The sequence below is a fragment of the Odocoileus virginianus genome, chromosome 16 (genome assembly GCF_023699985.2).
Source record: "Odocoileus virginianus isolate 20LAN1187 ecotype Illinois chromosome 16, Ovbor_1.2, whole genome shotgun sequence".
NCBI lineage: Eukaryota > Metazoa > Chordata > Mammalia > Artiodactyla > Cervidae > Odocoileus > Odocoileus virginianus.
Window position 1 is genome coordinate 18,879,194 of NC_069689.1, and position 25,570 is coordinate 18,904,763.

The following is a 25,570-nucleotide window of genomic DNA, read 5'->3' on the forward strand; positions in this document are numbered from 1 at the left end:
AGAAACCACTGAATTGTATATTTAATAGGTTCACATGTATGATATGTGAATTAGATACCTTAATAAAGTTGTTATTAAAAAACTCATTGAATCTTTCGGTTCTCAGAGACGAGATGCACAGGCAATCACAAGTGAACTCATCTGACCCCCACTGTGGGGTTATGTGCAGTCGGCCCAGTTCTTTTCCCCTGTTTATGTTTACTTTCTGGAGAAGGAAATGGCAGTCCACTCCAGTATTCTTGCCTGGAGAATCCTATGGATGGAGGAGCCTAGTAGGCTGCAGTCCATGGGGTCACAAAGAGTTGGACTTTTGCGCAAAGAGTCGCAAAAAGCGACTTCACTCACTCACTCAGTTTCAACTGGTCACCTTTGAAATGCTCAGTCACCAAGTGTGGCCAGTGGCTGCCAGGTCAGACCTAGTGTCTTTGCTTGTGATTGCTTAACAGGGCTGCCTCATGTGTGTTTCCCTCCCGGGATATCAGTTTCATAATCTGTTAAATCTGAGTTGGTTTAGTGAACTCCCTACCAGCTCTGTAATTTGATGATTATCGAATGACTTAGTTCTTGAATGCTTTTTATATGCTAGCTGAATAGGAAATTTGGCTTGATTAAATAGTTATTTTCATTGGCTGTATGATACCTTTTTAATACTTAACCCAGACCTGACCCCGGCTTCCCTGGTGGTTCAGATGGTAAAGAATCTGCCTGTAATGAGGGAGACCCAGGTTCAGTCTCTGGATGGGGAAGATCCCCTGGAGGAGGGCATGGCAACCCCCTCCAGTATTGTTGCCTAGAGAATCCCATGGACAGAGGAGCCTGGCAGGCTGCAGTCCCTGGGGTCACAAAGAGTTGGACACGACTGAGCGACTAAGCGCAGCACACAGACCTGACCCAGTTAAAGAGGAGCAATCTAAGTAGGAACTACCCATCTCAGTCTTCTCCTCTGCCTCTCACCACGCATCAGAATGATGGGGCATTAGATACGGGTCACTGATAGCAGACTGGCTGCTTCATCAGACCCCCTGGTTTTTATCCAACTAACTTTAAAAAGCATGTATTGGTTAAACATTATTCAGTATAGGTATCCGATTACCCTTTGCTCCCAGGAAATTTTTTTAAAGTGTTGCTAGTTTCCCTGGGTAAACTACTTCATATCAAAATGGAATGAAGCAAGTAAAGCAAAAAGAAGTGGCCACAGACTGAAATTTCTGTCCCTAAAGAAGGGCAGGTGCTGGTGCTAAAGCTGGGCAGAGGAAGCGTAGCTGCTGAATCATGGTTGGCCTCGGCCCATATCCCTGCCGGCTGAGTTCTCTCCTCGACTAACTGTCAACACTTGCTGTCTTGACTTTGGAGACTGAGCATTTAAAAGAGCATTTGATATAGCAACAAAATAAAAAATTCAAAGTGTGGGGGGAAGCAAAAAGAGTGTTTGAAAGAACTCCTGTAGAACCTACACAGACTTTTTTTTTTCCCCCTGCACAGACTTTTAAACTTACATTTTTATTGAGGTTTACGTTTTTCCTTGAGTGAACATAGCACTCGTTATCACAAATTGGTTTAGGGAAGATTAGTATACTGGGCACAATTAGATCGTGGCAGAGTGCTCTTCTGTGCTTTATGATGGTTATTTAACATGTGTTGGTTATATTGACTTGGATTTCTCTGTTTTCCATTTGTGGCTGGGATGAATGGATGGCAGTGAGGAAACTGGTGGGTCTGGGGTGATGCTAGTGGGATATGTTACATCTTGAGTGTGGGCCAGGAATGCCTTGGAGGACAGGTTCTTGCAGTGGCGGAAGCAGGAGCCAGACTCTGATGCACGGATGACAGAGGAAGAGGTACTTAGGTGCAGACCACACAAGGGATGCTGTACTGGCTATTCTTCCGACAGGCTTGTGAGGAGGAGAAAGAAGAGCATAGGTCACCAGGGGAGCAATGGGACTAGAGGAAGGTTTCTTTCAGTATAGAGGTCAGAGTGCATCGAGAAGGAAAATTGAGTGGATTGAAGGTGAAGTTCACCCTTGCACAAGCCATCAGGAGGATGTTGGGATATGGGGGGGGTGTTGGGAGGAGAGGAGATGTGAGCCAGGAGTCACTGGGAGCAGGGGGCTTGAGGAGAGCTTTGAGGTCACCACTGGGCAGTGGGGCTCTGAAGGAGGAGGTCTGGAGTGTTGGCAACAGGACAGAAGAGGTGAGGGAGGAGCTGGGAGAATGTTGATGCCCCCTCACCTCTGCTAGTCTCGAGCTGGGGGCTGTGGCGGAGAGGAAGGGAGTGCTACCATTTCCTGGGAAGGCTTCAGGAGCCTCCTTAAGAGCATCCATGGGTCCAAGAGGAGGCAGGAAGGGAGAGGGAGAAGTCCAAAACTTGTAGATGTTGAAGTTGGGAGGAAAAGATATGGTGATGGAGGGTCTAGTGGGAGTCATTATACTTCTGAATGACCACCTTTCACTTTATATATTTAAGGGTGTGTGTAATTACCACTTTTTAGAAACAGCTTTACTGAAGAGGTATGTTTCCACGCCATACAATTCACCTATCTCATAGTTCAGTGATTTTTAGTAAATTCAGACAGTTGTGCAATGTTACCACAGTTCAGTTTTAGGACACGCCCATCATTCTAGAAAGTTACCCCGCACCTGTACTCGTCCCAGCCTCCTGCACCCAAGGATTTGCCTTCCCTCTTGATTGTCTTGCTCTCTCCAGAAACTTCCTAAGTGGAATCATACAATGTGCACACTTCGGTGTCTGGCTTCTTTTACTGGCATAATGTTTTTATAGTTAATCCATCTTGTTACAAAGTATCACTTTTATATTTTAAGAAAAGAAACAGATGGAGAGCAGAGTTGAGCAGGACTGAATTGGAGGAATGCAGTTAGCCTAGGAGGGCTGTCCTTGTGCAAGCCAGTTGCTGGGCAGGGCGGTCAGGACTTGCATGGACCCCCAGGTGTAGTTCCTGTTCTTCCGTCATCTGCTGTATTGGTTTGAACAAATGATGTGATCTCACCCCAAACCTCTTGATTCTCCTCTGGAAAATCTGAGGTGGTGGTGGGCTCAGTGAGTGAAAGTCGCTCAGTTGTGTTTGACTCTTTGTGACCCATTGGACTATACAGTCCATGGAATTCTCCAGGCCAGAATACTGGAATGAGTAGTCATTCCCTTCTCCAGGGGATCTTCCCAACCCAGGGATCGAACTCGGGTCTCCCGCATTGCAGGCAGATTCTTTACCAGCTGAGCTAGCTGGGAAACCCAAGAACACTGGGGTCCAGTGGATCTTCCTGACCCAGGAATTGAACTGGGGTACCCTGCATTGCAGGCGGATTCTTTACCAGCTGAGTTAGCAGCCCCCTTGCCCCCGCCCAATGCCCAGACTCAGGGCTTAGCCTCAGCAGAGCTCAGAGCATGTACCAGGAAGGGGTACTATACATATTCCTCTCAATGAGCAGCCCATGAGAACTCTTCCCAGCACCTACCTGGCTTGAAGGTGGACCCCTTGGCAGTGACGAGAACACGCCTTTGCCGCAGGCTGGTTGCCCTTAGTTAGCTTACAGTTGGCCTGAGGTGGGGCGGCATCATCAGTGACCCGGACAGTGTCCTCCACCAGGAAATCACGGGATGTATCAGTAATCCCATCAGAGCTCCTTACGCTAAGAGTTGAGTCAGCAGTCTCCGTTCAGTGGCCCAGAGAGCTCGGCCCTTTACGTCAAGTCTTGCTCAATACCTTCCTCTCACGTGGCATTTCTTCTATGGCATTTCTGTTTTTAAGGGAAAAAATGCAGAGATAAGATGTGCTCCAGCAAAGTCATTGAAGTAACCTTTAGCACTGTCTCCAAGTCACTTGACTTGGCTTAACCTTACTTTTTTATTTCTTTTGGGTGCGAGTGCTTGGCTCTGACCGAAAGCCCTTTTGAATTGTGTAAGTTGGGAGGAAAGCAGGTAATTCCAAGGACCCAGGAGAGGATCACTGCTTGGCTTGAGACCTCTGAGTGTGGAGACAGAGCACGAGGCACGGTGGTGGAACCCCTGAGCCCTAACCTGAGCCTGTCCCCATCTGTGAAATGGGCATAAAAGAGTCTGCCCATCAGGGAGGTGGTGAGCCCAGGAGCATAGGGGAGCACTCACAGGACAGGCTGAATATGTTTTCTAAAATGTATGGTCTTACTGAAGCGTGTTCTACAGATCGTATATAATTCACCCATTTTAAGTGTTTAGTGATATTTTAGTGCTTTTAGCAAGTTGTGCAAACATCACCATAAATCGGTTTTAGAACATTTCCATCTCCCCAGTAAGATGCCTTGAGCCAATTTTCAGTCCCCAGCTATAGGCAACTACTAGTGTACTTTGTCATTCTGTCAGTTTGCCTTTTCTGAACATATGGTATAAATGGAGCCCTGCAATGTGATCTTTTGTGTCTGGCTTCTCTTAAGGTCATGTTTTTAAACTTTATCTGTGTAACACATATCAGTACTTCATTCCTTTTGTTGCCAAGTAGCATTCCATTGTATGGTTAAATCACATTTTGTCTGTTTACCACTCATTGGATATTTGGGTTGTTTCCTTTTTCCTTTTTTTTTTTTTTTTTTTTTTTGCCTATTTGAAGCATTCTGCTAAGAACATTTGAGTATAGATCTTGGTGTGGATAAATGTTTTTGTTTCTCCTGGCAGATACCTAAGAGTAGAATTCCCAGGTCATAGGGTAAATTTATACTTAACTATTAAAGAAATTTAAACTATTTTCCAAAATGGCTGCATCATTTTACATTCACACAAGCAGTGGATGAAGCTTCCTGGTTTATCCTCACCAGTACTTGTTATTGTCTGTCTGCTGTGAGCTCATTGTGGTTTGAGTTTGCATTTCCCTAACAAGTAATGATTGTGAACATCTTTTTATGTGCTTATCAGTATATCTGGTTAGGTGAAATGTTTATATAAAATTTTATCTGTTTTTGATTGAACCAGTTGTTAGGTACAAGAGTTCTCTGCATACTCTACATACAAGTCCTGTCTCAGATATGTGTTTTGCAAACATTTTCCTCTCTGTTGCTTATCTTTTCGCTTTCTGATTGGTGTCTTTTGAAGTACTAAAATTTTATGTTTTGGTGTTGTCCAGTCTGTCATTTTTTTTCTTTTATAGACCACGCTTTTGGTGTCATATCTATGGCATCTGTGCAATTACAGTTCAAGATTTCAAAGATTTTCTCCTGTGTTATCTTATAAAATTTTGTTTTAGCACTTACATTTAAGCATGACTCATTTTGAGTTAATTTTCATATATGGTATGAGGTGAGAGTCTAAGATCGTCTTTTGGCATGTAGATATCCAGAATTTCCCAGCACCACTTGTTGATGAGATTCTCCTTTCCCAGGGTAGTTCTGAAAACAGGAAGTGAAAGTTTTCCAGCCTTCTTCGTCTTTTTCAGTATATGTATGTATTTTTACTATTGTAGTTTCATATAAATTTTAGCATTATCTTGTCAATTTCTGAGGAAATCCCTGCTGATCAGTTTTTTAAAAAAATTTTTGAGGGGGAGAGGAGAGGTATTTCTTTTTTTTTTTTTTTTTAATCTTTTGTCTGTTCTGCACGGCATGTGGGATCTTAGTTCCCCAACCAGGGATCAGACCCATGCCCCCTGCAGTGGAGACACTGGAAGTGTGGAGTCTTATCCACTGGTGGCATTAGTTGCTTAGTCGTGCCCAACTCTGTGACCCCATGAACTGCAGCCCACCAGGCTCCTCTGTCCATGGGATTTTCCAGGCAAGCATACTGGAATGGGTTGCCATTTCCTTCTTCAGGGGATCTTCCTGACCCAGGGATTGAATCCAGGTCTCCTTCACTGCAGGCAGACTCTTTACCGACTGAGCTAGTTTTTTAAAAAGTTTAAGGGTGGTAATGTCTTTTGATCCGTGAGCATGACATATCTCTCTCTGTGTATTTAGATCTTCTTTAATTTTCCTCAGCAGTTTTATAATTTTCAGTGTATAAGTCTTACACGTCTTTTGCTAAGTTTATTCCTAAGTTGTTTTTGTTTTTTGGTGAACCTGCTTTATGGTGTCTAACAGGAGAGATAAATAATAGGCCGATTTGCACTGAGGTGAGTGGGTGGGTGTGCCTGCACACTCCAGTTTCATTGAAAGGTTAAATCTGACATAATATTTGTTTGATTTTTTTTCTTATGAAATAGAAAACAAATATCTATATAATGTGCCTGCAATGTAAAGAATAATAATAAAATGAATACCTATGTACTTTGTACTGAAAGGCTTGTTGCTGAGCCACAAAAGACTCCGGGATTCTTGGCCTCCGGAAGAGAATTCACTCTGGGGCCAGAGATGAGGCTTGATCGCTCAGAGCTTTTGTGTAATAAAGTTTTATTAAAGTATAAAAGTGATAGAGAAAGCTTCTGACAGAGACATCAGAAGGGGGCAGAAAGAGTACTTCCTGGCTAGTGTTAGCAATGGAGTTAAATACCTTTTAATTAGTTATTACAATGAATCAAAAGAATGTCTGGAGGTTGTAAAGATCTTACTGGACCCACTCCCATAATTTACATTTTTTTTAAGATAACAGGATTAGCCAGAAGGTTTTCAGGAAGGAGAAACTGTCCTCAAGAAGGATACATTGTTGTCGTACAATCCTTAGTACAGAGTTTAAACTGAGTTGTTTGTTGTGTAATCATCCGTTCCAGGCTTAAAGATGAAAACTTGAGACTAAGACTAAGGAATGTAGAGGAAAAAAAACCTTTGTCCTTTTCTCCTCCTTGAGAATTCCAGACCCCTCTCTCCTTGGGGACCCCTGGACTGCTTATCAACCCACCTTAAGAACTGACTCTCTCAGTACCCGCAGTCCCCTGTCTGGTCCAATCTTGACCCTGCAAGAGGGCAAGTTCCTTAGATTTATGTTACTTCACTTTAGAGTTTACCATCTGGGTATTTAACTAAACAACATAATGTTTCCTATAGCCTGTTTTGACCTTTATATGAATGTAATCATAGTGAATTTTTTTTTCTAGCATTTGTTCTTTTTCTCATTATGTTCCTGAGATTCATGTATCTTGAAGCATGGTTTGTATTTCATTCATTTTTAGGTATTCCATTTGTGTGAGCTTTATGGTACTCCCATTATATGAACATCAGACAGTTTATTTTTCTGTATTGTCTGAAAGCAAGATCAGGTACTGATGTATGATAAAACCCACTATAATATTGTACAGTAATTAGCCTCCAACTAATAAAAATAAATTTAAAAAAAAAATAAAAGAAAACAAAAGGGATGGGGGATCAGGATGGGGAATGCATGTAACTCCATGGCTGATTCATGTCAATGTATGACAAAACCCACTACAATATTGTAAAGTAATTAGCCTCCAACTAATAAAAATAAATGAAAAAACAAAACAACAACAACAAAAAAAGATCAGGTTCTGGAGTCAGAATGCCCAGAATCTTTCACTTTGAGCTGTGTGACTTGGACAGGTCACCTCCCGTCCCTAAGCTTTGACGACCTCACTGTGAAATGGGAATCACTGTCACAGAGGGCTGTGATGAGAATTAAATGAGATGGTACATAGAAAGTCTGAGCATAGTGCCTGGCAAGTAGAGCAAGTCCATAAATGTATGTTTTCATATTCAGTTATCTATTCCTCTAATAGCTCTTGAATGCCAGGTCTTGGACTCACCGACACAACATTTAGCAACTGTATTTTGAGCACCCATTTTTGCTATAAAGTCCATTTGTTTGGGACATCTACAGGCAGAGTGCTGGGTTTGGTGGTGTGTGAGCTCTATTTCAGTTGCTTTGCTAAGAGCTGTTTAGAACATGATCTGTGGACATACGGTTTCTGAAGCCCTCTTCTTTAGAGAGGCAAGTAACTGGGCACGGCATTTCTTTTATACTCTGCCCTAGGAAAGACATAATTAAATAAAAGCAGAAAGGTAGGTAACATTTTCCCCTTTTGTCCTGAAATGATTTCCATGTCATGGAGTGTAGTCTGTATCATCTGAAAAAGGAAGCAAAAATTGTCTTGACCTTTTTATGGACAAGGAATCTCATTAGCAAAGTTTTTCTTTTACCTTTACTATGGTCACCCTTGTTACTTTTTTTTAAACTAAAGAACACATTCCTCATTTTAGTTCCTGAGCTGAATTTTTGAGTTTTTCACTCAGTTCTCTGAACAGCAACTGTGGCGGTTAGGGTTACTGGAGCCAGAAGAATCCTGTGTGATACAGAACTAACCGCTAAGCTTTTAATCTCTTGGTTTATCATTCTGTCATTCTGTTCTTCAGCCCTAAATCAGTGCTTTCAGGAGCCTTTTCTATGGTGTGGAAAATGAAAATAACTTATTCAGGACTTTCAAAAGCCCTTGTTTCCTGTAGATGTGGTGGTGGTAGGTGTGTGTGTGTGTGTGTGAGTGTAGTTCACATATTAATTACACTAACTGCCTGATGAGAGTTTCATGGTGAAGGGTGGATTTTTAAAAATTGAACTGAAAAAGGTAAATGAATGTGTTTTAAACTGATTTAAATACCTGACCAATAGGGGTTGGGACACAGCACCTCTTCCATGAGAAAGAACACGTTGCTCGTGAAAACTCCCAAATTGGCTTCTTCTGGGCAAAATCTAACACTTGATAAAACCCCTTCTCCCAGGCAGATGCGTGCCACGCCTACCAGATCGTTCACCGAAATGGGATCCCTGATGAGCAGATCATCGTGATGATGTATGACGACATCGCCAACTCTGAAGAGTGAGTATGGAGGCCTTTGGTGGTGAGGAACTTCAGGGCGTTTTAAAAAAATACAGATTCTCAGGAATTCTTAGATGGGCAGCCTAACATTAGAATGTAAGCTGACTCCCAGCTGAAATTCCACCCACCTACTTCATGTAGAGCTTTGACTATAACTTGGTGGAACCCAGCAATGACAAGGACATAGCAAATGGTAGTGAAGGTGCTGAGGTTCGGGCTTTGCAAGCTTTAAAGCATGAGTTCCCTCTCGGCTTGGAGAACCAACTCATCACTAGGTTCAGTGGTGTTTGTTCCTGACCTCTGCGCCGGGGCGCCTCGGAGGCCTGTGCACAGGAGGCTCCTTTGTAGCTTAGATCCTCCCACCCTTCTTTCTATACGTATTTCCTTCTTTAAAAAATTGCTGAATTTAATTTTACAAACTGTTCTCTCATGCCTGCTTGTCTGATTTCTTGAGGAGATCAGAAACAGCAGGTATGGGGGACTTCCCCTGGTGGTTCACTGGTTAACACTTCGAGCTTCTGGGCAGGGGGCTCAATCCCTGGTCAGGGAACTGGATCCCACGTGCCAAGTGGCTCACCCTTTCCTCCCCCACTGCCAAAAAAAAAAGCAGCAGCAGGTATGGGTATGACTCTTAACCCGTTCTAGTCTCCCAGCTCCTCGGTTCCCAACTGTGCCCTTTCCAGTGATCACATGATGGTTCCTAATCCATTCTGAGCTTTAATGCCTAAGCTCTTGCATGAAAGCCTTGTTTTTTGTTCTCTCTCTGAAAGTAGTTTTTCTCTGAGAGATCTCTTGATGAGATCTCCCCTCCAACATGCCAGCTGGTGTCCATCAGGAGGCCAGGTACACGGGGGCCTGGGTTCCTGTCCTCAGTTTGCAGAGCTCAGCCCTTCACTGCTCCAGCTAGGAGCTCAGGACTTGTGGGACCCCAAGACCTTCGGGCTACTAAAACCACTACCATGCTGGGGACCTGGGTGGGTGATGAGAAGTGTCTGTGACAGTCATGACTGTTTAGTCCTTTTATGCATAACCAGAACATATTTATGAAGATGCAGATTTCAGAGATACATCAAATTGTGTGCTTCATTGGGTCCTTTGATTTTCAGCAATCCCACCCCGGGAGTTGTGATCAACAGGCCCAACGGCTCAGACGTGTACCAGGGCGTGGTGAAGGACTACACGGGCGAGGTGAGGCAGAGCGCGGGGTCGGAGCCGGTGGGGTCTGCTTCGTTTCAACGATGCTTTTCCCCTCTTCCTTGTTCTTCTGGAATCAGGGCCTCATTAGACAGATTTGTGGCCAGCATCTTGTGTTTATATTGAGATTTGTGCCTGAGGCATAATTTCTGTGAATTTTGAAAGAAAGCAGAAAGAAGAAAAAAAAGTATTAGTGGTAGTCTACCAATCTTTTATTTCTAGTTTTATTATACTTTAAATCTCAGTAGTTTCTTTCCATAATGCCTGATTTTCTTAAGATACTGTCATTAATCTGATTATAAACTATTTGTGTCCTTTTCTGAAAATCAACTTTCTCAAATGCCAGCCCTGGTGCAAAGTAGTATCTCTGAATTTTGCTGAGATAGTTTTCCACCATTATTGTAATAGTATATCACTTCCAAAGTATTCTTCCCAATTGATTGAGGGTATATATTGGGTTGGCCAAAAAGTTTGTTTGGTTTTAGGTAAAAATAAAAGACATTTTTCATTTTCACAATGAACTTTATTGAACAGCATATTCATTAACGAAACAAACTTTTTGGCCAACGCAGTACATTGACACATTTTTAAAAACACCATAATTTCATTAGCCTTCTGGATTTCATACCCTCTTTCTCTTAATTTCAGTGGAATCTTTTAGAAACCAATATTTCTTGTGAGAGAGAAATATTTCTATGAAGTTTAGCAGTTCTTCCAGTTTTATTTTTCTCTTTTAAATTCAAGAACAATTAAATCAGATACATCATTCATATAACATAGATGATCCCATTTTTGTGAAATTGTTTCCATAGACTTATTTAAGGAAATGTCCAAAATTTAGGTGGTGGAATTTCTGGTGATTTATATTTTTTGCTCTGTGCTTTTTTGTAATTTGTTTTTTTGTTTTAAATAATCAGATATCCATTTTACAAAGTCCCCTTTAAGGGATGTTTTTGGGATTCAGCCTTTGAGGAGGCAGGCCAGTTGCAAAGGTCGGCCCAGAAGTTTCCGTCTCCATCTGTATTGTGTCTCTGAGGCCACATGCTCTTCCTCTGCTGTTTGTCCCTTCCTACTGACATCTTTGGGTTTCTCCACCTGGACTTTATGATGGTCAAGAAGAAATGGCAGGCTTGCTGAATGGCATCAGCCAAAGACCAGACGATGCTTGAGACAGGGTCACGCACATGTCCTGGGAACCCCAACCTTGCTTTGGGTCTTCTTGGTGACAGAGTGTTTGCCCTTCATCTCTAAGCCTTGGAGGTGTGTGGGCATGGCCTGGGCTCTCTGCTACAGACTCAGCACACGCACTGATTTGAAGTGACTGCCGCATCTGATTTCAACTCCCGATTTTTCGTAGGATGTCACCCCGAAAAATTTCCTTGCTGTGTTGAGAGGTGATGCAGAAGCAGTGAAGGGCGTAGGATCTGGAAAGGTCTTAAAGAGGTAACGTCTGTTTTATGTCTGTCCCTTTGTTCTGAATGACCTGGTACTCCAGAATCGAGAATTCATTTAGGCCTTGTTCTTGCTTCCGGCCTGTTTACTGGTGAGAGATGGCAGCGTGGGGACCTTTGTCCTGACAGCCTGCACAGAACCTGTGGCTTCTCTTGGCAGCCGTTTCTGTAACAAATTAACCCTGTGATCCAGGGTCCCTCGTTACTCTAAATGAAACGTTCCCCATCGCTTAAACCTGCTACTAGTCTATTGGAACACCCTGAGGCCGGCGTGAAGCTCTGTGGCCAGTCAGGTTGTAGGACCCCCACCCAGCCTCCCGCCGGCCTTGTGCTCTGATGGCAGGTCAGCCCAGTGGGAGGAGGACATTGATAAGTTCAGAGCAAACCTCCGTGTTGAAGAAAACTCATCCCAGTGCTTGCCCTGCTGGCTGTGGGTGAGAGATGTCCCATGTAGCATCTCTTTATGCAGCATTTTGACATGACGTCAGGGAGCTTGGGAGCATGGCCTCAGAGTCTCAGGTACTAGGCAGCTGGTGCTGTTCTGCTTGTATCTGAGGGGAGACCTGCGCTCAGGTAGCTGCTATGAGTTAGAGCAGAGAGGGACATCTCGAGCAGGATAAACCAGATTGCCTCCAAGTGAGTTGTTACACCTCTGCCATCTTGGAACAGGGCCCTCCAGTGAGGGAGCACCGGTGGCCTTCCCAGGCTGTGTGCAGGCCGAGGGCCCTGGAGGGCAGTCGGAACTGACCACATTTGATGGCATGTCCTGGCTCCCTTACTCGTTTTGGGGATATCTGGTAGGAGAGTGTGGCCGCCTGGGATGAGGCCCAATGGCCAAAGGCCCCCACTCTCCCGATCACCCTGGGCTGTCTGCTGAGCTCCGTCCTGGGCTTCCAGGCTCTGGGATGTGCCTCGTGGTTCAGAGTAGCACTCAGCGGGATCAAAGGGAACAAGCCAAAGGGCGGTCTCTTGTGCTCCTCCTCCGACCTGGTTGGGAGACTGTAATCCTCAGGCTTCTCCTCAAGTTTTTTGACTGGAGTGACTTCTCAGAGACACGGAGCAGGAAATGGCCCACCTCGACTCTCATGCTTGTCTGTGTGTCTCTTGGCAGTGGCCCCCGGGACCACGTGTTCGTTTACTTCACGGATCACGGAGCCACTGGAATACTGGTGTTTCCTAACGAGGATGTGAGTTTCTTAATGTTTTAGAAACAAGCCGTGGGGAACTCCCGGGGTTCCAATAGTTAGGACCTCTGCACTCTCCCTGCCAAGGGCTCGGGTTCGATCCCGGGTCAGGGAAATAAGATCCTACAAGCTGAGAAGGGTAGCCCCTCCCCACCCCCCCAAAAAAAAGGCAAGCAGGGAGAACAGGAAACAAAACCTCAGTGTCGGCAGTACACCTGTGATGTGTGTCTGTAATGTCCTACATTACATGGTTTACATTACATTACATGGGGTGGTTTCTGTGCAGCTGGTAAGTATGCGGCTGCATTTAGCAGTTTGAAATCTATCCAGAGGCGTCTCTTGTGGCAAGTTTTCCCTGCATGTCTACTGACATCACAGTATCAGTCACTGTCCCTCAACTTGGGTGCCTGCACGAGACGCAGTCATAGAACACAGCCCTGAGCGCTCTGGGCAAAGTGATGAGGAGGCACATCTGCTTCCTCTCTTTGATATGTGAACAAAGCCCTTGACGATGTTCTGGGATGCTGTACACCATAATCATCTCTAAGGAGTTCTAAATAAGAATTTATAAGGCATCACTGGGACTTGATTAGTGGGTTATCCAGCACATGGTTTCTCTTGAAGTGTTTGGTCTGAGTGTCCATATTCTTACCTTTCAGCTTCATGTAAAGGACCTGAATGAGACCATCCATTACATGTACGAACACAAGATGTACCAAAAGGTAATGTCGGTGCTTGGGGCAGCCTTGGGGAAAGGATATGAGGGAAGCAGTGGGAGCAGAGCCCACGGTGCTGTGATGGGCCTTCTAACTCTGGATTGGCTGTGTTTTTTTTGTTTTGGAAAAGGTGTCCTTTCCGTCAATCTTGACCTCTGGTCTCCCAGGAATAACTTTGTTGTGATTCTCAAGCTTCAGCTGTTCGGTCAGAATCACTGGCAATCTTGTTAAAACACATTGTGGGAACTTTCCTAGTGGTCCAGTGGTTGAGAATCTGACTGCCACTGCCGGGACATGGGTGTGATCCCTGGTCCAGGACAATCCCACGTGCCTGGGAGAAACTAAATGTATGTGCCACAACTGCTGACCCTGCTCTCTGGAGCCCGTGCTCCACAACAAGAGAGGCCACTGCAATGAGAAGCCCTCCCACCTTAACTAGGGAAAGCCTGCACACAGCAACAAAGACCCAGTGCAGTAAAAAATACAAATGAATTAAAAAAAAACAAAAAGCACAGTATGGACCCCACCTCCAGCATTTGGCTCAGTGTTTCTGGGGGGAAGCCCCAGGGTCTGCCTTTCCAACAATGCTCTTAGTCCAAGGACCACACTTTGGAGATTGCTCTTTCTGGGATTGTCACCAGTCTGGGGCGGCTGGGGAAGAAGATACCACTTTATTCTTCCTTTGGCCCTCTCTGGCCCCTTTTGCACCCTGTATGGAGTCTGCATAGCTCTGGCATGTTTGTGTGAGTAACATGTTTTGCTCCTGAAAATTGTACCCTGCATTGGATGGAAAATCAGTTTTTCTTAGCATCATGTATGGCTCCATTTTTCCTGCATTATTTCAGCTAATAGATCATCTTATTTTATTAGCCATACACAAGGATCTTCCCTGTAGCTCAGATGATGAAGAATCTGCCTGCAATGCAGGAGACCCATGTTTGATCCCTGGGTCAGGAAGCTCCTCTGGAGAAGGGAATGGCAATCCACTCCAGTATTCTTGCTTGGAGAATTCCATGGACAGAGGAGTCTGGTGGGCTACAGTCTGTGGGGTTGCAGAGAGTCAGACATGACTGAGCGATTACTACTACTACTACTACTAGCCATACACAAATTTGAGTCCTTCTGGTTTGTATGACAACAGCATCTGTAGCCTCTGGCAGCAGCTTCTTATAGCACAGATGTCTCCTAAAAGTGAAAGTCTCTTGAGAAATGGGTCAAGAGAGTGGGCAGAGCCAAAGTGGCCTTGGTGAGAGGTCTATGCCTGGCCAGGGGGAGTTCACTTGTCTCATTTGCCTCCTAGATGGTGTTCTACATTGAAGCCTGCGAGTCTGGGTCCATGATGAACCACCTGCCACCCGACATCAATGGTAGGTGGTGGGTACACTGACCTCTGAGCTGGGCTGGGTGAGCACCATGCTCTGCAGTGCAATTGGACATTCACTGATTCTGCCTATGGGAAGAACCAAGTGTCTTATAGAAGCAGGGGCCTGGGGCAGCCTGGTGCCTAGAAGTAGGGAGATACTGTGGGCAGCTCTGGGCTTCTACTTCTGGAGGATCAGTGCTCGGGGGTGACGTGATGTTGCTCTGTGGTGCTCTGCCAGGTTCTCGTAGGGCTACCTAAGTCCAAAATTATAGTCTTTGGACTGGCCTCTGTCCTTTGTAATGTGTTGTTTGCTGGCTGTCTAATCTTGAACAGATGACTTATCCTCTTTTACTCTCAGTTATCCCCATCTGTAAAATGGGGATAAAGATAGTGTCTGTTGGGAGAGTTACACCTTTTTTTTTGGAGAGTTACATTTTAAGTGATGACATTTATCCAGCATAGCTCTGAGTCCATGGTGGCTGGATAGTAAGTGGTAGCTCATAGATTCAGTCAACCTAAATGTTTCTCTAATATTAGTAAATGTTCTGTTTCTCTGGAAATGAAATGAGGTCCATACCCTTCAAGATTCAGCTATTCTGATCTTCTAGCACTTTTCCAAAACAGCTTGATGTCCCAATAAGCATGCCTGCTCACTCATTGTAGCAGAAAGTGTCTATCAGTTGTCTTCTCTTTCTTCTACCTTTAATTTTAGATGAGTTACTGTAACTGAGTGAACAGGGCTGGATGTAGGGAGGTCACCCTGTCCTCCCTGAGCTGATCACAGGTGATGTGCTTTGATTGCACCAGGAGAGGAGCAAGAACTCAAGTTTCCAGGGGAATCCTCAGATAGCTGAGGATAAAACACGCCTGAAAGGCATCTTTAATTCCTTGCAGTTTATGCAACTACGGCTGCCAACCCCAAGGAGTCGTCCTATGCCTGTTACTATGATGAGCAGCGGTCCACGTACCTGGGGGACTGGTACAGTGTCAACTGGATGGAAGATTCAGACGTGGTGAGCCGTCGGGGGCTGGCTGCTCAGTGGAGGCTTACGTGTCAGCTGCGGTGGTCAGAAGGCTTGAAACGTTTTCACTTTTGCAGGAGGATTTGACCAAAGAGACCCTCCACAAGCAGTACCAGCTGGTGAAATCCCACACCAACACCAGCCACGTCATGCAGTATGGGAACAAGGTGAGTAGGGGCCTCACAGGCCTGACAACACCCAAGTCTTAGGCTGACTCGCCGGGAACGTTCATCCCCCGGTGAAGAGAACCGGGATCCAGGCAGGTGAGGAATGGCCGAGGCAGGGCTGGCTCTGCCTCTCATGGCCACTCTGTCCTGGAGAGTCTGCTCAGGCTTTGGAATCAGACTCAGGTTCAAACTCACAAAGTTCTGAGGCTTGGGCCACCTACCTGTCCTCTCTGGGTCTCCGTCTCCTCCTTGGTCAAAGCCCTAGCGCGCAAGGTGATTGGGAGGCAAAAGTTAGCAGCACATCCCCAACACTAAACATAGACTTAGCGCCTGGTGAGAGGTTAGCGAATAATCTCATCCTGTGAGTGTTGTGGCTTTGCTCCCTGGAACCCCACATGCTGGATGTGTCCAGCCTTCCTGCACTTGCAGGATGTTATCTTGACCCATAGGCTCTAAATTAGAGACGTGTATCGCCTCCAGCTGTGAAAGGACCTAGGTGGTCCAATAAGTAAGTCCATCAGAGCTGTCCTGACAGAGTCGCATTAGGTGGCTGCTGAAGGCTTGGGCCTCAAGTCCCACCTGTGGGGCCAGCCCTTGGGATGTGCAGAGGAGGTGATGGGGAGGGGGGTAGTGCTCCCAGTAGTCTGTATGACCGGATGCCCTCCTCCAGTGGCCTGCCACCATCTGAGAGCTCACCAGCCGAATTCCTTTAATATAAGCGTTGGCCTTCTAGAAGACCTGGTGAGCCTGTCAGTCCTGAAGTCCTTTAGCACTTCTTGGGCAGCGTGTGGATGGGAGGGCCTGGAGCCAGTCACAGGCCATGAGACATGCACTCAGGAGGCTGTGGGCCTGGTCAGCCTGAGAGGTGGGTAGTGGAGTGGAGGAATGGAGAGAAGCCAGGGAGGGGTGACTTGGGGGAGGCAGGGTCAAAGATGGCACCATGGCTTTGTTGAGGGATTGGATGGAGGGGAAGGTACCAGCAGCAGCTCTTCTGCCCTAGGCTTTCTGTTCCTTGTAGTTTTCTCAGCATTGGCCAGGTCTGCTCTTGGTTGAGGAGGTACGAAGGATTTTGATTTTTTGGCTGTGCCACTTGGCATGCAGGATCTTGGTTCACTGACCAGGGATGGAACCCATGCCCCCTGCATTGGAGTGCAAAGTCTTAACCATTAGACCACCATGGAGGTCCCCTAAAGAATCTTTTCTAAGCATTATACTTCTATATATTTATGCCTGTATTTCCCGGGTGGTGCTAGTAGTAAAAAACTGCCTGCCATTGCAGGAGACAAAAGAGACATACATTCGATCCCTGACTCAGGAAGATCCCCTGGAGGAGGGCATGGCAACCCACTCCTGTATCTTTGCCTGGAGAATCCCACTGACAGAGGAGGCTGGCAGGCTATAGTCCAGGGGGTTGCAAAGAGTCAGATACAACTGAAGTATCTTAGCATGCACACGTATTTTATTTTTTGTTTTAGAGTTGTTTCTAAATTAGTGTTTTGGTAATTAGTGATTAGTTGCTTGGTTTAGGAACATGATTGCTTGCAACATTTCTTTTCCTCTTAATTGGGATTCAGTCTGCAGTGACCTTTGTGGGCAGACAGAGCCAGGCAGTCGGGCCTGCTTGTTAGACCCTGATGCCAAGTCAGCCCCGCACCCCCCAACCCACACCCCCCACCCCGTGCCCCTGTGGCTTTGGCTCTCCCATGTCAGTGGACTCAGACCTCAGCTCTAACCCGCCAGATGCTCTGCATCTTCCTTCTGTCACTAGGGGCAGGCTGGTGAGCATGGGGGTGGTGCTGACACAACCTAGCATCACCCGTGGCTGAAATGACTCTGGTCCAAGCTCAGCAGAACTGGGGCAGTTCTGCTGCAAAGGGTGCCAGGCATCCTCAAAGTTCATCATCGGTGGGTTTCAGGTGCTCAAATGCATCACCTCGCCCACTGCTGAGGACTGAACTTGTGCTTTCAGGCTGTGACTGTGACCCTTCCGTGGTCCCAAAACCACGTGGGGCGAACTTGGACTCCAGGACCCAGGGTACGTTTGGCACCTCTGCTTCTCCCACTCAAACCAACTCTCTCTCCCTCCCCAGTCCATCTCTGCCATGAAGTTGATGCAGTTTCAGGGTATGAAACACAAAGCTAGCTCTCCCATCTCGCTGCCCCCCGTCAGTCGCCTTGACCTCACTCCAAGCCCCGAGGTGCCACTCACCATCATGAAAAGGAAGCTGATGAGCAGCAACGATCTGCAGGAGTCCAGGCGTCTTGTCCAGAAGATCGACAGGCATCTGGAGGTGAGTGGTGGCGAAGTTTTAGGCCCCAGCCTCGCCGGGGAGCATGTGTGAGCCCCATCTGCCTCCTGACCGTAGTTCCGTGTTGGTGGGAACCAAGGGATGGAGCTCTGGGATCACCCTCCTCCTACCACACGGGAATATATGGGAAACAAAACTTTCCTTTACTCGTTGTGAAATGGACACACATGAGCAGGAGAGGGGCCAGCTTTATTCTTCCTTGATAAACTGGCCTTGACCTCTTTGAAGCAGGAAGCAAAAGGAGGGGACCTGTCTTCTGCCAAGAAGCCAAGGCACATGGGTGTTTCTTTATTTACCCCTAGTTGCTTAGGAGACATTTTTCACTTTGCTGCTTGGTGAGTGAGTAGCTAATCATATTAAAAAAAAAAAAAAAAATCCAGCCCACAAAAAATTTCTGCTGGCTTAGGAAATCATAGTCACTGCCCCAAATTCTTCCTAAAATTCTTGAGCAATCTTACAATAACTGGGTTTGTTTTCAATAGCTCATCAGTTTGTTTGGAACTGGTGAATTTCTTTTCAAATTGGAGCTGTGTGAGTAGAACCACCAGGAGTGTACTCTCGAAACACCTGGCAGAGACTGACTGTCCTTCCAACAAAGCCAGCTGTGCTGACTCTGCCCACCCCACCCATGCCCGCATTCCCCCCCCCCCATCCCCCCCCACCCCCCTGCAATCGTCACAGTTCAGGAACTGATGTGCTGGGACACGGCCTGAATTGTCTAAGAAAGAAAAAAAAAAATGTAAACTGTCTTAAATGCATGTATCTCATGATTCTAACAGTTAGCTACCCCAGGATGGTTTCTTTTGTTGTTATCACAGTGTAATACAACGGTTCTCGTATTTTTTCCACTTAGACTTTTTTACACGCTTAAAAGTATTGATCCCAAAGAGCTTTTGTTTTTGTGGGTTATATCAGCATTTACTGCTTTAGAAATGAACACTGAGATTTGTAAAACATTAACTCATTCAGAAGTAATAATAAACCCATTTTGTGTTAATATACTTTTTATAAAAATGAATTATTTTCTAAGATCAAAAGAATATGAGTGAGAAGAGTGGCATCACAACATTTTTTGCAATCCTGTTTTGTGCCCGGCATAATAGACGATAGCTTGATCCCTGTTCCTGTGTCTGCATTCACTCTGTTGGGCTCTGTAGTTCTGGCTGAAATATATAAAGAAAGTATAGCCTCACACAGATACATAGCTGAGAAAGGGAGGACATATGGAGCCCCCAAGAAATCTGGGGCACCTCCGTGGTCCTAGACGACAAGTTGAAAACTGCTGGTCTAATACACAGAGGGCAGGGAATGTTTGGGCATGAATGGAACAAACCCTGGCTGGGGAGTGGGAGGGTCAGGGGACTCGATTATATATTTTGGATGATGTGGAAGCAGCTGCCCCTTTGCGATGCTGGTTTTCATCATCCGGGAAGAAAATGATGCCCTCCCCCTTTGTGTCATTCTGTCTAAGCATCTGCTGGTTTCTAGAATGGACAGAGGTGCCTGTGAACACACAGCACCGTTTATGGAACCACAGTCTACTTTGGGACACAATTTCTATGCAGCCCCACCCCTGCCTCCTCAGTCTGGGCCATACCTGCTCTTCAGGTATTTAGATTTAAATACTCCCATCATGCCAGAAGATCTCTAAGAGGCAAGGTATTTCTGGAGGTTTCTAGCTGTAAAGAAGCCTTGTGTGCACATCTTTTGCCGCAGAAAGCATCTGTTGGCATCTCTGAACATAGTGGAGTGGGGGCGGTGTGAGAGAAGCATCTAACCAGTCCAGGGTTCTAAGAGAGACTGTGTTAAGTGTAAAAAAATAAATGTCGCTTCACAGGCCAGGAATATCATTGAGAAGTCAGTGCAGAAGATTGTCACCTTGGTCTCAGGGTCTGCCGCCGAGGTGGACAGGCTCCTGTCCCAGAGAGCCCCGCTCACAGATCACGCGTGCTACCAGACGGCCGTGTCACACTTCCGCTCACACTGCTTCAACTGGCACAACCCCACGGTAAGCCCAGACCCCGGGGCCGCCGGCCTCTGCTCCCCGGTTTCCGTGGCCAACTAGCTTGGCCTTCCTCTGCACCTTCAACTCCACACCCGAGTTAGTGTGGTCCACTGGGTATCAGACCAGGTGCATTGCCTTGTAGAAAGTTCCATGGTGTAGAAGGAAACAGCAGCAGACCCATTCTGTGGTCTTTGGTGGGATGTGAGAAGGGGAATGTCATCCACATTCACTGACCTTCCGCCCCCCCCCCCCCCCCCCCCGCAAGTCTTGGTCCCAGACACTCTTAACTGTCCCAGTGGCTGGGAGAGTTTCCCAGTTATAGACGATTCATCTCCCATTTCTGTTGGCCTTTGAAGGGGACTTGTCTTCACACTAGGCTTTCCTTGGCAAGCCCCACCCCTAACCCCTGCCCCTCACACCAGCCACACAGGTTTTCTCCCTTTTGGGTTTGTTCTGACCTCTTCCCAAGATTTGTTGCTGAAGTCAGTCCCTGGTGCATGGAGAAGAAAGTACCTGGTTTCTGCAGATTGTAGAATGTCAGGGTTGGAAGGTACCTAAAAACCCCTCTTTTTTGGGTCAGTACTTAGATGATGCTTGGATCCTTCAAGGAAGGGGTTATTCGCAAACTGTGACCCACCAGCCCATTCCTGCCCACAGACTGTTGAGTTTTTTTTCTCCACAGCCTGTTTTTATAAATAAAGTTTTGTTGAAACATAGCCATAGCTATGTGTTTTATAAATAAAGTTTTACTGAAACACAGCCACAGTTGTACTCAGTCACACGGCATCTCTGACTGCTTTCATGGTGCGGCTGAGTTGAGTAGTTCAGACAGCCCACAAAGCCTCAAATATTTACTATCCAGCCCAGGACAGAAAAGTTTGCCAAATCCCGCTTTAGACTTGTGCTCTTTAATACAGTAGTCTCTAGCCTCACTGTGTGTGACTACTTAAACATGAATGTACATTCAGTAAATGAAACAAAATGGAAAACTCAGTGCCTTAGCCACAGTACCCACATTTCAAGTGTTCAGGAGCCACATGTGGTTAGCGGCTACTGAACTGAGAATGTTATAGAATATTTTTGTCATTGCAGAAAGTTCTGTCTGGGCTGTGATATGCAGATCATGATCACCCTCCAATACTTCTGACTCTTTGCGACCCCATGGACTGTAGTCCAGCAGGCTGCTATGTCCATGGCATTCTCCGGGCAAGAATACTGGAGTGGGTTGCCATTCCTTCCTCCACGGGATCTTCCCCACTCAGGGATTGAACCGGCATTTCCCACATTACCTGCATTGGCTGGCAGATTTTTTTTCCAGATGGAGCCACCTGGAAATATTATATTCAGGAGATGGTTCACCATTATTAAGAGAATCTCAGTTTTATTTTTCATTTTTTAACAAAGCAGTCTCTTTAATAACTTTAAATTTTCCATTTTCAAAGAATACTTTATCATTGGATGTTACTTTTTTGCTCTTTGGAATCACAGAAAGCGAATCTCCTCTTTCTTCTTCTTGTGAGGTCATAGATTCCCTTGAAGTGCTTTTTAAGAATAACATCCCCAGTTATTTCAGTCTTCACTGCCATCCGGTTTAGCATTCACTTAACCATACCTCGTCAGTTGTTCCAGACCAAAAGCCAGGCTGCCAGAGGAGGTTTGAGCTGACAGAGGGCAGCAGGGCCAGGAGTTTCTCATCCAGGAGTCCTTACCTGGACTTGAAGGAGCTATAGGATTGCTGTAAAGTGCTGCAAATCTCCTGTGCACGTGCATTTTTCCTGGGAAGTGGTCTATAAATCGCACCAGATTATCCAAAGTTGGGGGGAGGGGGTCCCTGACTCAGTAAAGGTCAAGAACCACTGGCCTAATTTTTTTTTTTTTTTGGGGGGGTGTACCAGGTGGCTCATGGGATCTTAGTTCCCCCACCAGGGGTCAAACTCTGGGCCCTCATCAGTGAAAGAATCCTAACCCCTGGACCTCTAGGGAAGTCCCAAGAACCACTGGTCTAGATGCTGTATGTATTCCCAAGTTAGGAGTTGATGTGTTATAAAGTGATGATGTCTGATCGTGCATTTTGGTTTGTTTTCCTCTAGTATGAGTATGCTTTGAGACATTTGTACGTGCTGGTCAACCTTTGTGAAAACCCTTATCCGATTGACAGGTAAGCCAGCACCTGGCGTTTAAAGGGTCAGTGGGGGTGGGAAGGTAAGGAGGTGGGGTCCTTCTGAAAGTAGAAGGGTGTCTGCAGCTTTGCTATCCCCTTCTACATGTGGGTAGTTTGCTTCTGCTGGCTTCTGCCTCTCACTGTGGAGGAATTCAAGACAGATGCATCCCCAGGGGTGCTGGACTGGGTGGGTCTGTCTTACACCTCTCTGTTCCCTGGTGAGTTCTCTCTGTCTTCAGTTCTTCTGAGCTGAACGACTTCCAGCTTACCACCTTCTTCTTCCGGTTTCTTACAGAATAAAATTGTCCATGAACAAGGTGTGCCTTGGTTACTACTGAAACACTGCCTCCTTGAAGCTTTACCAAATGTGATCACCGTCCCTTAGAATGTGTGCTGATCAGAGACTGGAGAGCTGGAGCCTGAGGGAGGCTCCCGTCCCCCAGCCCCAGCGGCTGTAGGTCCTCCCAGGGATGCGGTCAGGCCACCGGAGCCACGCTCCAGGCCTCTCCCAGGATGGCTTGCTCACCTTTACCCACTTCCCCCAGCACCTACAGGTCCTGTGTGATCCTCTGAAAAGCCCAGAGACTTGGGAAGCTCAAGCTCTGTGTTGAGAAGCGTGTGTTTGCTTTTTAAGAGGGTGTTTTGCCCATGACGTTTAAGGAGTAAGAAGTTCACTGGGACTTCTGTGGCCAATGAAAGAGTCTTTGTTCTGCGGAATCTGACGTCAGAACCTCTTAAGTCTTCACGTGATTTTCTGGAAGAGGGACACAAACCCCAAATGGAAAACTATTTTTCAAAAATAGCGTAATCTTGGATTGCTTTTATATTTTATATGGTAGTAATGGACAAGTTTAAAAAATAAAGATTTATCACTGCATCTGAGTATGAATTTCAGCTCCCCGATGTCTTCGTTTATGTTCCGGGCCCCTCCTAGTGGAGCCCCCCGCCATCCGTCTGTCTCCTGTCCCCTTCCCCGCCCCGCTGGTTGACTCTTCCTGCCAGCACCCCCGTCCCCCTACTTGCTGTACTTTTCAGCCTCCTGTGCCTTTGTTCCTTGCTGTGGCTGTACCCTGGAGCGCCTGCCCCTCCGCCTGGCCCATCCTCAAGGTGTATCTGAAAGTGCCCTGTCTTCCTCAACTTCCTGCTCTCCTCTGTCTGTTGGTATTTGCATTTCCCTTGGATCCTTTCCAGCACATGTTGGGGTCTGCCATATGCCGCACATGGGGTCTGGGAGGTTATCTTTGAGGGCAGAGGGTGCCTGCGTTACCCTTGTTTCTCTTGGCCTGGTGTCCCACAAGGGGTGATACCCACCATAGCTTTGTGAAAGACATTTCAAAAGAACACTAACTCTCCCCAGGCAGTAGAATATTAAGCGGCAACAAAAAAGGATGAAGCTCTGATACAGCTCCAGCATTTAGCTTAGGGAAAGCAGCCAGTTACCTAAGACCCCTGTATTACATGATTCCATTGTATCTAAGGTCCAAAATAAACAAGTCTACTGAAATGGAAAGTAGATGCATGATGCTGGGAACTGGGGAGAGGAAATGTGGAAATAATCAATGCTAATGGGGATGTGGATTAAAGGAACACTAAACCAGGACACTTGTGACCACCTCTGTTTATGTAGTGTCTTCTTTAGCAGTGATAGATGCCTTTAAAGTTTGGAGGTAGAGACTGAAAGTAGAGATAGTGTCAAACAGGGTTAATTCCAGGGTGATACTTCTGTTTCTAATGGGCCTGTTTTTATTCAGGTTATCCTTTCTCTGAGGCTGTCTTAATACAGTCAATCCTGTGACCAGGATAAAGAACTTTTACTGTCCTGCGAATCTAGGGGAGCTTTAGGGTTTTAACAAGTACAAGAAGCATATGGTGTTTAAATACTCATCACTAAAGCTCAAGAATGGGCAACCCTCAGGGCTGACTGATGTTCAAAAAGTAGAATTTTTAAAAGGAGTCTCTTAAAACACAAGATCCAGGTAGGGAAAACTCTGTCCTCTTTCCTAGAACTGTTACCTGCGCTTGTAACCCTGCTTCCCTCTTTTTCTTTGTCCTCCCTGTAGAACAAAAATATATTTAACTATTTAACAAGTGCAGAAACTTGACTGTTCATGGCTCTAGAGGTTAAAAGAGGCTTGTTCATTTTCTCAAATAAATGACAGTTTCCTAAGTCACACTGCCTTGACTTTTTTTTCTCCTCCTGTGGTTCTTAGGTCCCCAGTGGAAGGAACTCTCCATCCCTCAGGTTAAGCCATTTTCTATTAGATTTCTGATAAAGGTGACCTTTCTATGTGTATCACAACTAGGACCAGCAATTTGCTTCCCTAGTTATATCCAAAACATGTTCTATCATAAGAGGTACAGAAACTTTAAAAGCAAAACATGGCCACTCCCTTTCCCCCCGCCAAATCCCAAATAACAGTTTGTATTCATCATTAGAATCCCCTTTCTACATATTTACATACCTAAATACAAAGGATACTTTACTTTTTCACGATAAAATGAAAGCAGATCCAGAAAACAAGTACAATGCTTAATGAATGCTGAGATGAAATACCCTTGTAATTACCATCCAAGTCAAGAAATAGAACTTTACCAGATGCATGAGTCAAGATTCTCCTGAGAAATAGAAGCAATGGATGTGTATACGTATAGAGACATTCTATATACATATAGAGACATTACCTGAAGGAATCAATGACTGGAGGCTTAGTAAATGGAAAATTGCAAGCTGGAGACCCAGAGGAGGCACTGCAGTCCAGGACTTCCCTCATAGCTCAGTTGGTAAAGAATATGCCTGCAATGCAGGAGACCCAGCTTCAATTCCTGGGTTGGGAAGATCCCGTGGAGAAGGAAATGGCAACCCACTCCAGTATTCTTGCCTGGAGAATTCCATGGGCAGAGGAGCCTGGCAGGCTACAGTCCATGGGGTCACAAGAGTAGGACACGACTTAGCGACTAAATCACCACCATCACCCATATTACAGAAAGTCATCTGCTTTGCTTTAAGTCTACTCATTTAAATGTTGACATCATCCAAAAAAAAAAAAATCCTTCACTACAGCATCCAGAATAATATTTGACTAAATATGTAGGCACCATGGCCCCGTCAAACTGACACATAAAATTAACCATCACACTGGCCGCCCTGGAAGCCCCTTCTTGTGCTCCATCCCAGTCATTGCTCCTCCCTCCCAAAGTAGCCACTCTCCTTGTGTTCTCTGTGGTTTTAGTACAAGTGTGCATCCCTGGACACTTTT

The 25,570-nt window shown here is 45.8% G+C and overlaps 1 protein-coding gene across 1 annotated transcript in view; it reads left to right on the forward strand.

Moving 5' to 3' along the window:
- The window catches only part of LGMN (legumain), a 34,842-nt gene extending 11,640 nt beyond the window's left edge, over positions 1-23,202 (forward strand). Inside the window, exons 3-14 of the mRNA XM_020875939.2 lie at positions 8,644-8,741; positions 9,848-9,929; positions 11,293-11,378; positions 12,498-12,573; positions 13,230-13,292; positions 14,587-14,653; positions 15,544-15,662; positions 15,749-15,838; positions 17,929-18,129; positions 19,985-20,155; positions 22,243-22,310; positions 22,609-23,202. Coding sequence (XP_020731598.2) covers positions 8,644-8,741; positions 9,848-9,929; positions 11,293-11,378; positions 12,498-12,573; positions 13,230-13,292; positions 14,587-14,653; positions 15,544-15,662; positions 15,749-15,838; positions 17,929-18,129; positions 19,985-20,155; positions 22,243-22,310; positions 22,609-22,651 — 1,164 coding nt within the window. The 3' untranslated portion in view covers positions 22,652-23,202. The remainder of the gene's footprint in view (positions 1-8,643; positions 8,742-9,847; positions 9,930-11,292; positions 11,379-12,497; positions 12,574-13,229; positions 13,293-14,586; positions 14,654-15,543; positions 15,663-15,748; positions 15,839-17,928; positions 18,130-19,984; positions 20,156-22,242; positions 22,311-22,608) is intronic.
- Positions 23,203-25,570: the final 2,368 nt, after the last annotated feature.